The sequence below is a fragment of the Neltuma alba genome, unplaced genomic scaffold, assembly GCF_004799145.2.
Source record: "Neltuma alba isolate B1F8T4 unplaced genomic scaffold, ASM479914v2 tig00012806_pilon, whole genome shotgun sequence".
Taxonomy (NCBI): Eukaryota; Viridiplantae; Streptophyta; class Magnoliopsida; order Fabales; family Fabaceae; genus Neltuma; species Neltuma alba.
In genome coordinates this window covers 378,609-390,711 of record NW_021637203.1, presented here as the reverse complement: position 1 = coordinate 390,711, position 12,103 = coordinate 378,609, and the positions used below count along the sequence as shown (strand labels likewise).

The following is a 12,103-nucleotide window of genomic DNA, read 5'->3' as shown; positions in this document are numbered from 1 at the left end:
GAATACTTATATTTTAAACACCAGATTAATAATACTAATGCATGGTCAAATACAAATAGAATTATGATAAAGGAAAATAAGTAACTCTAAAGAAAACTAAGATATATAGTAGGATACTCCCTAATTCTACAACAATAATAATGACTAACTATTAATGTTCATTTAAAATTGCTCTGAAATCTTCTTAGGAAAAGTACTGAGGAGATTCTCCATACCTGAAAAGAAGAAGAAAAATAGGGTGAAAATCTTTTAGCAAGAGTGCCTCCATTTTTTAAATTAAAAAAAATAGTAAAAGTGAATGAACTTGTTCAAGCTAACACTAATTTGAACAAAACAAAAAGATAAGCATTTTTGCAAAAGCAGATATTAATGAAATATTAAGGTCAGATATAAATATAGTTTTGTTTGGTAATTATGGTTTAATTATATGATTAATATAAATGAGTTCTTGTATAGAAATTATACCATATAATCTAGTCTCCACACTAAGTCAGAGTACACGATGAAGGAGTTGAGCAGGAACCAGCATGGGGTAAGGTAGCTTTACAAAAAGGACATTCGTTTTTCTGACCTCCAAGCCATGACTGGCTGCAAGCTTCATGAAAATAATGGCCACATCTCATGGCTTTTACATTCTCTTCCAGTTCAAATTCTTCTTGGCATATAGGGCACTTGGGTTGTTTTTCCAGCAAATGTGGAGTGATCTCCAATTGTTCCATCTTCCTCAGTGAAGATCTGGGAGCTGGCTTCTTAGAAGAAGCTTGAGATGCCCGATACCTCTCAATGGATTCATATCCAGCAGGACGTCTCATTTTGGAAAGTGATATGGGGCGGTGGCAATGAGGACAGAAGACAGAATTAGGGGGAGCATAGATAACTTTGCAATCGATGCAAAAGTATTGCTGCACATTCTGTGAAGAGTCAGCCATGGAAGCAGTAGTAGTGTGAAGAAAGAAAGATGAAATTAAGAAGCCGTCGGGATTAATGAATAATGAAGGTGATGGATGGTTTTAATAGGTGAAGGTCACGCCCAGTTTGAGGCCACATCGATCAGAAACGCATGAACAAAGAGGGATATACATCTCTTTTCTGCAGCGCGGCGGCCGCCCTGTGACTGGTTTCGCACTCTGAGCAAACCAACTAAATGCAATGCAATGTTTATGAGGGTACTGTTGGTTGGAACATGCATGCATGAAGAAAAACTCCATCCCCATCAATTGCCATGGCAGATCAATCACATAGGACTAATTACAGGTTAATGTGCATTCAGAACTATTTTTCTAGATGTATAATAAAGTATTTTGTAGTTAATTCAGTTTCAGGAATTTTTTTTTTTTATGTGCACCCAACATTTTAAATTATATTTTGATGTACTTAACAGCCTTTTTCATGTGTCCAAAATTATTTTTTAATGCATATATAGTACCATAAATTGCTAAGTGTAAAATTGCATTAAAAGATATTTCAGGATGCTGGATGTACCATAAAATATTTTAAGGTACTAAATATATTTTAAAAAAATACTTTAGGATACTAGATGCACTTGAAAAATATTATAGGATGATAAGTGCAAATTCACCCTTAGCTATATCTTTGTAGTTTTTCTTTTTTTATGAAGTCCTATAATATAGTTTAAACATATTTTCATTCAAGTTTTTGTACTTTTTTAACTGTTTATATTGATTAAATTTAGAATTAAATAATATAATAATTTTTCTATATTATTATATTATTTGCAGAAGAATATTCTTAAAGTTTATAAATTAAAATAGATCACATAATTAAAATAATCTTATTAAAAATTATGTAAAAATTTAAGAACCTAATTTAAAAAAAGAAAGAAAAACTACCTAGACTTTATTAAAAACAAGTGAAGTTATAAGAACATGATAAAAAGAAAAATTATAAAGACCTCATTAAGAATCAACAAAAGCCATAAATATGTGCAGATCAATTATTCCAAAAAAATATAAGTAATGTTTTTTTATTAACAATTTCACTTTAAATTAATAACAAAATTAATAGCCTACTCTACTTTCTTTTTTTCTTCCGCCAAACCTACAAAAATTGAGAAAAAAATATAGCCATCTTCAAAATGCTTTTTCCTTCCAAAATATCATATTTAAGACTGAAACTAGGGAGTGATGTTGCGAGTTTGAGAGGCTAGAGCTCGTGATCGAATAGTTGAACGAAGATAGCGATAGGGTCGTTTTATACTTTTTGCCCGATTTTGGAGAACAAAAAATGAACTTTCAAAACTAAAAATCAAAAAGAAAAAATATATAAATTGTTCTGATTTTTTTTTTTACACATTCCTATTTTTTTTGTTCTTACCAAACAATTTTTTGTTTTTAAAAATAAAAGATTATTTTGGAACTAGGAAATCAAAGAAGGCCTTATATTTTGTTTTTTAGCTAATCTACTCATTTTGTATCGTTTTTACTTTTTTTCCAGTTAGAGATATTCTCCACTAATTAATGTATTAAGTGCTTCATTTTGTTTTATCACTGTAGAAAATTTATGTTGAATAGTCAATAATTAGATTTGGTCAATTTGGATGGATAAATAAATCAGTGAAAATAGAACGGCTTGGAAAAAGAACAATGCTCTGTCTTCTTAATTTTGTCTCATCCTAATGTATTGGATGAATTAGAATGTACAATACATGACTTATAAATAATATAGCTACCTATAAAATTTTACATCTACAAATATACATAGTTTTTTTTTATAAAAAAAAACCCAAATTTAATGAACTGAGAGGATACAAATAAACACGTTTGCTAAATTGTTGAATTAGAAAATTTGAATTTGAACAATATTACACTAACATTATATTTGTGGATTTTTTCCCAGTTAAGTCATTGCACTCTACTTCTCTGAAGCTTCACACTTTTCAATTTATTCCATGACTCAAACCCCAAAGAAAAAGAAACACCAAAGGCATCATGTGAATAACGTCTTCCTATTTTTATAATCATCAAATTGGATCACAACTGCCGAGATTCTGATCTCTGTTAAGAAGATGCAGAAACAATATCAAATACTGAAAACCAGAGAGAACCATAACTTTAGTGCAGGATCCACCAAAACATCAATTTATACAACTGGTGTTGATTCATACAAATAAACATATCTTTTTAGCAAACACTGAAAATGGTTAGAGACAATCCTAGGAATCCGAAAGAAAGAATGAATTGTTCTTGGTTAATACCTTAATATGTCATAATCCATTACCTCATGTAATGCAGTGTTAGGCTTTCTTGTTAGACAGATTCTGCACCGTAATGTCCGTCATGAATGGAGTTGCCATTTTCTTTGCCGAGTTTGGAGTTGCCGTTTTCTTTGCCAAGTTTTGATTTTGGTAAAGCTGATGCCTGCCATGGAGACACCTTGCTTGATTGGGGCTTCAGGTTAAGGTAAGTGTAAACAGACATGCCAGAAATCGCTGTAAATGCCCCGCAGATACTGGTTTTGCCAGGATTGGCTCCAAAGAGATAGTAATTTCCCAGAAGGAGGACACAGGTTTTAAACTGCCCAAGAACAACATGCGAGATAGCTGATGTGGCACTGCGACAATGAAAAAGAGGGAAAACACATGAGAAAAAAGAGGAAAAAGCAGCCAGAAGAAAATAGCATGCTGTAATGTTCTCAACAGTGAGTAGAGACTGAAAGCAAAAACAGTAACAGAGTAATATGATTGGCGCAAAAAAAAAAAAAAAAAGGTATCAGAGTAATATGAGCATGACATCAAACTAACTATAGACAAACATGCCAGTAGTAAACTCCACAGACACGTCTTAACCTCCTCAAATGTTTACTTGTTGGTTTAGGAATACTAATTCCAGTCGTTACTATAAGGACATTCCATATGGTCCTTAACATAAGACCCTTTAAAGTAACCTAACTAAACAATCACCTAACTAATTAAACGACATCTTCTAATTAATGACTCAGTGAAGGTATTTTTGAAAGTTTAACAGCTTCAACTAATTTTAGCTGAATTTCTTAACCTATGCAAAGTAGATAACATGTCCTTATAGAAAGGATTCGAGGGAGTATCTACCTGAAATGTTTTCAAGAATTTGTGAAAATAACCGAACATGGAACCGAACAAGAAGCATCATTCACTATAAAAACCAATACGGTGAAACACCAAACAGACGGTTAACACTCACCCAAGTGCTAAAGCACCAGACCACTGAAGCAAGAACCCAAGAATAGCTGATGCAAAAATCACCAGTGTGTTTTGGAAGTTCCAATTGAAGGAAAGCACACCTGGAGGATCTAAGCAAGGTAACATAGCAGCCAGGAAAATCAAAGTAATAGGTGTTGTTTTCCACATCAACCTGTTGATCGACCCACAAATCATGCGCGATACAGAAAAAGGAATTCGTAATGAAAATCAACATCTGTGGGGAGGAGGTGAGGGCAAGAATATATGAATGTTGCTAAAAGCTTACGCCAGAGCAGTCCAGTTCTCTTGCTGCTGCAGTCTGGACCAAAGGATTTTGTTCACAGCACTAGGTATAATCCAAGCCAATGCTACACAAGCGCCAAATACATGGAACTGCAGATCAGTCACAGTGGCCACAGCAACACCAATAGATACCACAGTGAGTGCTAAAGCCTGTAAATTTTCAAACTCTTATAGTAAGCATTTCAAAATTTCAAACAACGATGAGATAAGCACAAATTTCCCAAATATATGGCCACCTAAGGTTAGGTTAGGTAGTAAAGCTGGGGCGGGGCGGGGTGGGGCGGTGTTTGAGTAGAAGTTGAGTTAAAACCATTCCTAATGTATCCAAGGAAAATCCCAAATATATAGCTCAGAGGGATTGAATGTTTGTTAGCAGCAGAAAATAATATTTTCTTGGATGGATTCTCAAAACTATAAAGTATGCTCCGAGTATGATCTCAGAAGAACATTAAAGCTATGTAAAATAAACCTAACAAGCATGATTCAGCTTATCTTCCACAAATATACAGGTTCAGTAGAGGTGTGAGAAGGATCTTCAACAGATACACTTACTTTATAAATGAGTCATTTTTTAGATAAGAAAAGGAGTAAAGTGATGATTTAAACCCTAGAATATAACCCCCCCCCCCGGTCTTCTATGGATATAGTCTCTTGATTTAGTCCTTGAAATATCAGTTTCCTCTTAATTTGATCTTGTAAAGATGAAATTTCTCATTTCAGCCTTCCAAACATTTTCCTCCACCTCAAAATGGTCCCTTTGATAATCATTTTGACCCTTTTTTAAGTGCCATTTTGATTCAGGGACTAAATTAAGTTACTTTAAAGGACCAAATTAAGAGGATAGTGATCTTTCAAACCTAAACTAAGAGGTTTAGATTCTGAATTCAAATTGAGAGGATGGACAATAGGATAAAAGGAACAATTTCACAAAATAATCATAAAGCCACAAGCAGTACAGGGCATAAGAGGATACACATTTCTGTAAGTTATATTTGTAATCAGCCACAATAAGTTCACAGAAAAAATGAAGGCACTAACCTTGGCCATAGAAACTCTCTTCCTATACAGTATAAATTCAGCCAGAACTATTGACGGTGTTACTGCAATCTTTGCCATCTGATAGAAACCAATGCTGAGCACATAGAAATTAAATTCAGAGTATAAAACTGAAAATTTTAAAGAAACAGAAATGGGAACATTTACGTTACCTATTATACTTTAAGCTGACATTAGCAAGGCCAGTTGATAGAGACATGACAAATCCAAGAGTAAATAAACTTGACATTTGAGTTGATTTTGAGGAAGGAGGTGCCGGGAGGAGAGAAAACGTTTTTAATACAGCCATGAAGAACCAGCTCACTAGATAGTGAATTAGTGTGAGAAAAATTGGAAATCTGAAATTAATGGTTTGAAGTACCTGGAAAAACAAAAGAGAAAGAAAAGGAAGAATGAGATACAAGTCAAGAATGTCAGCAAACATGCTATTTGAAATTCCAATACATTATGCAGATTAATCAAATAGAAGGAAGAGTAAGTACCATTTTGTTCATGAAAATAATACCAACTGCAACCAGAAAATTGAAGGAAAGCGCAACAGCAGGACCACAAATACGCTGTTGTTGGCGCTTTGCACCTTCAGAGGAGCGAAACTCATTAAAAAGAGATGCTCTTAACTCTTCGAGTGCTCTTCCTGCAATGAACCATAACAGATAATAAAACACTTAATGATAGTTAGGATAAAGCAAAATGACAACTAGACTACAAAACTTGAAAGTGAATTTTATTTGAATTAGCATGAACATTGCAAAGCTCATATTTATGACAATATGAGTATGTAGTATAAAATGCAAGTCCTAGAACTTCATAAGAACCCATCATATCAAAAAGAAGATAACTATACATGCATGATCACCACCAAGAACCAAAAGATAAGAATAAAAAAGTAGTTAAAATCCCAAACTAGGAATTATAGGATATTTCTCCAAGTAAAATGATTATTCCTAGATGGAATAATATGCTGACTAACCATTTAAGTATTAAGAACTTTGCAAACTAAAAGAAAAATGAAATTAGTCACAGATATAAGGATAGCACTATATGGCTAGCTCAGTGGAGGTTTCAGGTTTTAAATTTACACGTAAGCTCAAATTCTACTATAGTTGCATGGGTTTGCTGGAATTAGATGCAAGTGCAGATGATGAACCAGAACCACCTTCAAAACAAAATTACTTCATCCTTTCAAGTATATTAAGATATAGAGAAATTCCAGTCTTAGAAGCAGCAAAAGATTAAGAAGCGGATTTACAACAATAGTGATGGATAATAGTCGTCACTCTCTTTACGAAGCATCAAAAACAAAACATGAAAGGAAATTGCAAGATCCATTCAAAAGCGTTCCCAAACGAAGAAACATAGTTTTCATGAAGAGTAATAAACAATAACTAAGTTATTTACATCTACATTGAAAGCGCAAATGTGTAAGTCGAATAACCAGAGCACATGCAAGACAGACTGATTGAACCTTCATTTAGGGGCAGAGAAGCATCCCAAGTGACCAGGATTGGCCAGAAGCTACGATGTATGCTAAAATAAAAGAACAGAGAAAATCTCAACATGATGTAGCCTACCATCAGAACTTCAGCCCTTATTACACAAAATGAGGTCTAGAAGGCACTGTTAAAGAAGCATCAATAAGTTACATTGTATACTAGGAGAACAAATCAGAAAAACCCACACCGCGAAAGAAATTGATAGGTTCAAAAATATAATGGTACATTGAATATTAGGACAATAAACAGAGAAACTCTCACAACCAAAGATAATAACGCTAAGCATTACACCATCAAAACTCGTAACACAAAATGAGGTACAAAATACACAAAGAAAGAAACACCTAAAAACGCCAAAAACCAAGAATCACCAAGAATGTGATCCAATCCCAGCAAAAAGACGGAGAAATTTGAACACTGGGATGCCAGATTCTGAGTAAAAAGCGTATTGACAGCTACTAACTAACAGTGACGATGTTGATCAGGAAAAAAAAAAAAAAGCCCCCACCTTTTTCGCCCGCATCGCTGTCTTTGCGCTTGAGAATCTTCCTAAGATCTTTTCTTATCAAGAAATTTAACATCTCAGCTCAGATTAGCCACACTCTCTTCCTGAACTCAAATGGGTATACTCCTCTTGGAGCCCTAGAGAGCAAAATATGGCTGTGGAGTAATAGTGCTCAAGTATTGGGTAAGTTAAACCCCAGAATACTGCAAAAAGCAAAGCATCATCTGCTTGGCTGTTTTAGCAGCTTACTGGTTTTATATTTTAGTTCTTGAAATAGTAGAGGGTAGCACCGTGGAGTGTGGACAGGAGAATGGGAAAAAGACAAGAGGTATTAGCAAATGAGGAAGAAAGAACAAAAATGGATAGGAGACACGTGGATTTAAAAGATGCCGGTAATGGCGGAAATTTGCAGCTGTCGGGGACTGAGATTGATTGTGAACGCTCAGTGAATCACGCTCTCACTGACCGACACCCGCGAATTGAAACAAATTTCATGCATTGCTCTTTTACTCTGCAGTCTGCACACAACCGAACAATATGAACAAAATAATAATTGTTGGGACTAAGATTATCTGTGCGAAGTGCAAACTATGAAGTGGGATCTTTTTGTCCCGCAGGATCCATTCATTTGCTGCTGCCCGATGATACGATGTCGTCCGATGCCTCCCCACAGTCGATGCTTAGTGAAAATTTGAAAAAGCGTCAGTTAGCCATTTTAATTTACAGCATGATAAGTTAATTTTGTCTCGCTGTCTTTTAATTTTAGGAGATGTTTGGCAATCTTTAAATTATAGTTTCAAAAACAATTTTTTATAAAACGAGACAAATTCTTTCACATATTTATTTTATAAACTGTAAAAACACTTCTGAAATTATGGTTTGGTTTCTATCCAAATATCTCCTTAGTCAAAAAGAAAATTGTGTCTTTTGATTTAGAGGTATAAATTTTTTTTTTTAACTCAGAGTTTTGTTGTGAGACTAATTTTTACAGGATGAGAACGTTAAGATTAAAAACCTCCTAATAAGTGGATTTCTTAAAATGCAAACTTATGTTTTTTTTTACGAGAACAAAACTGCTTATCATTTTAACTAATAAATCAGGATCTCAAATTGTTAGTTAGTGAATGCGTGTTTGAAAGGTAATCCAAACAATTTGTTTGTTTATTGTTCGTCCTTATCGCTGTACTTTTTTAATGCTTGATGTTGACAATTAAATGTTAATCTAACCGGAGTACATAATGAGAGCTGGTTGTGATTTTGGAATGTGAGATATCATTTAAAAGATTTTGAGAATAAAATAATACCCAGCCGAGGGTATGAGACTAATCAACATTTTCATGTTTGTCTCTTTGAAAAGATTAAAATATTTCAAAAATAAAGAGATTTTAGAGCGAAAATCTACTTTCTAAAATTTCTTCCAAAGGAAAAAAAAAGAAAGAAGAAGAGACATTTGATCATATATTTTCGTATGAAATATTATTATCATTACAAATTAATCATTTTATTATTCAACCCAATATATGATAATGGAAAATATCTTCTCTCCTCTTATTTCCGTGTTCTAATTTTCTCTCTTGCCGTAAATAAAGCGTAAATGGTGAAAAATCATGTTTAATTCTGATTATTATACAGTGCATAGGATTTACAATGACTTTATATGACGCGATTGAGATAAAAATGGATAATTAAAATATGAGAAATATATTGACGGCCAAAAAATGTGAGAAAAAAATATAATTTTTCTAATAGTGACATGCTATTTTTTATTCAAAATATGAAAATAGCTGGAAATGAATTCTATTGCAAGTGATGCTGGTTCTCAAGGACGAGAGTGGCCATAAATTAATTTCCTTCACTGCTCAATTATTTATTTCCCAATTAAATGAAAGGGACATAGAAGGAGAGCTAGTTAATGTATATTGATTTCCATCAATTCAAGAACAACACTTAAATGGAAAGGGGGTTAAATTTCCTCCAATCTTTGGATGTATTTCAATTTTTTTAATTTTTATTTGTAAATTAACATATTTGTAATATTGTAATTATGAATCATCCAATTAAAAAAATCATTTGGACGAAAAATTACAGAATAAATATAAAAGAAAATTACACTATAATTTTACCGTGAATGAGAAGTTTATGAAGGGATGATAATGAATTCTCTTGCCCAATCAGTTTCAAGCAAATGGCTGCATTTGCTCTTCTTCCTGCTTGAATTGAACAAGATTCAACATATTTTCATATTGGTGATTTTATAAAATATGTTTGGGCCAAGTTAATTGTAAAAAAAAAAAAATTACAGATATCATAAGTAAAATTTAATAGAAAAAAAATTTGATAAGTGCCTCTAATATATGTTTTATTCTATATTTATTATTCACATAGTAACACTACTATTGTAATATATGACCATCCCTATGCTACCTAATACAATAACCAGTGAAATAATGTTTATATATTTTTGTACTTTTAGTTAATAAATAATGTAGTTAATACAACGAATTTATTTAAATGAACAAAAGAATTATTATAAGAATATCAACACGGTACCATTGCATTGCAACAAACTCATGAGAGGAATAAATGTTGATTAGTTACAAAATCTAACTACCACTTTTATTTTTTCCCCACAAAGTTTAAATTAAGTGATAAATAAATGAACCTAAAAGGGGAAGGTGATTTCACATGATTTCATTTATGTTTGCAAGATATGCACATGACTTTCTTATTCCACCGTTTATTGTTAAGCATTTTTCTAATTTATAAATTCCATACTGTTTTTGTCTTGTCCTTGTTAGGTTGCCTTCAAAACTCCAAACAACAACAAAAGCAATGAGGACCCTCACATGTGACATATCACATGTCTTGTTTAGCTCTAAATAACTACTTGTTTATTTCTATTGTCTTTAAGCTTTTGTACCGGAATGATTAAGGTTCAATGAATTTCTTTTTAAGCAGTGTTCAATTTTCCTTTCCTTTTTCTTTATTCTTATCCTTCTTCTTGTTTTTTTTCCCCTTATGGTTTTGGTTTTGAAACAAGAGGGGCTCACTTAATACATCAATGAGTTTGGAGTGTGTAAAAAATATTAAGGTTGAGAAATATTGTCAAGGGTTATATACCAAAATTTAGGAGCTTGAAGTATCCCAGGCATGCCTTTCCAATGATGGTTTAAGACAAGGTCATAACTTTTAATAAAATTTTGTTTTTTTTCCAAGAAGTATACAACCTAAGGCGATGTTTGATATGCTGGCCCAAATTTTAAGGAATTAATGAGAATGAGATTGAGATTAGGATTAGAACTGGGGATAAGTCTATGTCATGATATTGCTCATGGGATTGATGATGGGAGGAAGCACTTCGATCTGATGTTAGACATCATTGAACTTGAACTGGATCCAATGGTTACTTCTTCCTAATAACAATGGTTGCCAAGTCCAGGGGCTTGTGGAGCCTTGTAGTGGGAAAGGGGCGAATTGGTCCGAAAATAATCAATCTCATGATTAAATTTTCAACACTGAGAAGTGGTTATACTGAATAATCTTATGAAAAGTGATATTGATAAGTTTCAAGATTGTTGAAATCTTCATATATATATATATTTTTGGATTGCTCCAGGGTATCCCACCACCGATAGCAGTGAGACTAATCCCTCGTCCCTGGGTCGGCGCACGAAGCGGTAAGGGACTGGCCACGGGGTGCTTTCCATTCACAAGAGTTGGGGATCAAACCCCCAACCACTTGCTTAAAGGACGAGATGCAATCTTCATATATATATATATATTAAGAATAACAAGATGGACAATCCCAGTACCAATCACAATAACTCATACCAAAGAGAACCTAAAAGTTGTTAGATACCAAACATCATCCACAAGACTGAAAAACTTGAAGACAATCTATATGTGCCTCAAATTTGTTGCCCATTGATTTGACTTGAACTCTAATACTCTTTTCTTCATATTAAAGGCGAGCCAAGGTCTGCTTTCTGGGTCAGAATTTACCTACATCCGCTCTCCAACTTGTCTTTCTTTTGCTCCATTCCCGAACAACTTGGGAAACTTTAACTCCCTTGCTTTTCCTGCTCATATGGATTTTTTAGAGGAATTCGCACGGACTAAAGCATCTTTATCTTGCCCACGAACTAGGCGAACCAACCAACTTGGGCACCCTCTTGGTTGGAGGGAAAAAGATGAGCAGAAAAAGAGAATGAGGGAAAATAAACTCACCTTTGTTATGTGTCCATAAGGTTTTCTTTGGAAACAAACTTCTCTTGAAGAATAAGAAGCATCTTATTTAAATAAGGAAATGTGACATGATTCTATTTTTCTTTCTCAGCCACACTATTCACATATTTTGGTTTACGTTTTCTTTTCCCTTGGCCCTGTAATTTCTCTCTTATTTTTTTTTCCCATTCCTATTCAATACCAAACCAGCATAAGTCCAAAAGTAGAAAGAATATAAAAAATAAACCTAGTCAGTCATGGGCGATTTTAGAAGAACTCAATTTAATATAAGCAAAGTCAAAAGTTTGAATCTTATGAAATGGAAAAAAATCATGTTATATGATT

The 12,103-nt window shown here is 33.4% G+C and overlaps 2 protein-coding genes across 3 annotated transcripts; both read right to left on the bottom strand.

The window, feature by feature from the left end:
• Positions 1–485: 485 nt before the first annotated feature.
• On the bottom strand, positions 486–929 carry LOC114731174 (E3 ubiquitin-protein ligase RZF1-like). The gene has a single exon (XM_028918296.1). It carries the CDS (start codon positions 927–929, stop codon positions 486–488), a length of 444 nt encoding a protein of 147 aa, XP_028774129.1.
• A 1,660-nt stretch (positions 930–2,589) lies between these two features.
• LOC114731140 (nucleotide-sugar uncharacterized transporter 1-like) lies at positions 2,590–7,773 on the bottom strand. Of its 2 annotated transcripts, XM_028918264.1 has the most exons (8): positions 7,538–7,773; positions 6,019–6,170; positions 5,689–5,897; positions 5,519–5,612; positions 4,464–4,630; positions 4,179–4,349; positions 3,238–3,570; positions 2,590–3,014 (listed from the first exon to the last, which is right to left on the bottom strand). In XM_028918264.1, the coding sequence occupies exons 1-7, from the start codon at positions 7,608–7,610 to the stop codon at positions 3,267–3,269; spliced, it is 1,170 nt and encodes a 389-aa protein (XP_028774097.1). In that variant the 5' UTR covers positions 7,611–7,773; the 3' UTR covers positions 2,590–3,014; positions 3,238–3,266. The 2 variants fall into 2 exon arrangements, with proteins under 2 accessions (XP_028774097.1, XP_028774096.1); XM_028918263.1 differs by having other exon boundaries at positions 2,593–3,570.
• Positions 7,774–12,103: the final 4,330 nt, after the last annotated feature.

Bases quoted from the DNA above. Each gene is read 5' to 3' on its own strand.
- LOC114731140 (XM_028918264.1), bottom strand. From the start codon at position 7,610: ATGTTAAATTTCTTGATAAGAAAAGATCTTAGGAAGATTCTCAAGCGC. The intron at 5,613-5,688 runs GTAACGTAAATG...CTATGTGCTCAG, and splicing joins GTCAGCTTAAAGTATAATAG to CATTGGTTTCTATCAGATGG. The intron at 4,631-5,518 runs GTTAGTGCCTTC...GAAAATTTACAG, and splicing joins AGAGAGTTTCTATGGCCAAG to GCTTTAGCACTCACTGTGGT.
- LOC114731174 (XM_028918296.1), bottom strand. From the start codon at position 929: ATGGCTGACTCTTCACAGAATGTGCAGCAATACTTTTGCATCGATTGC.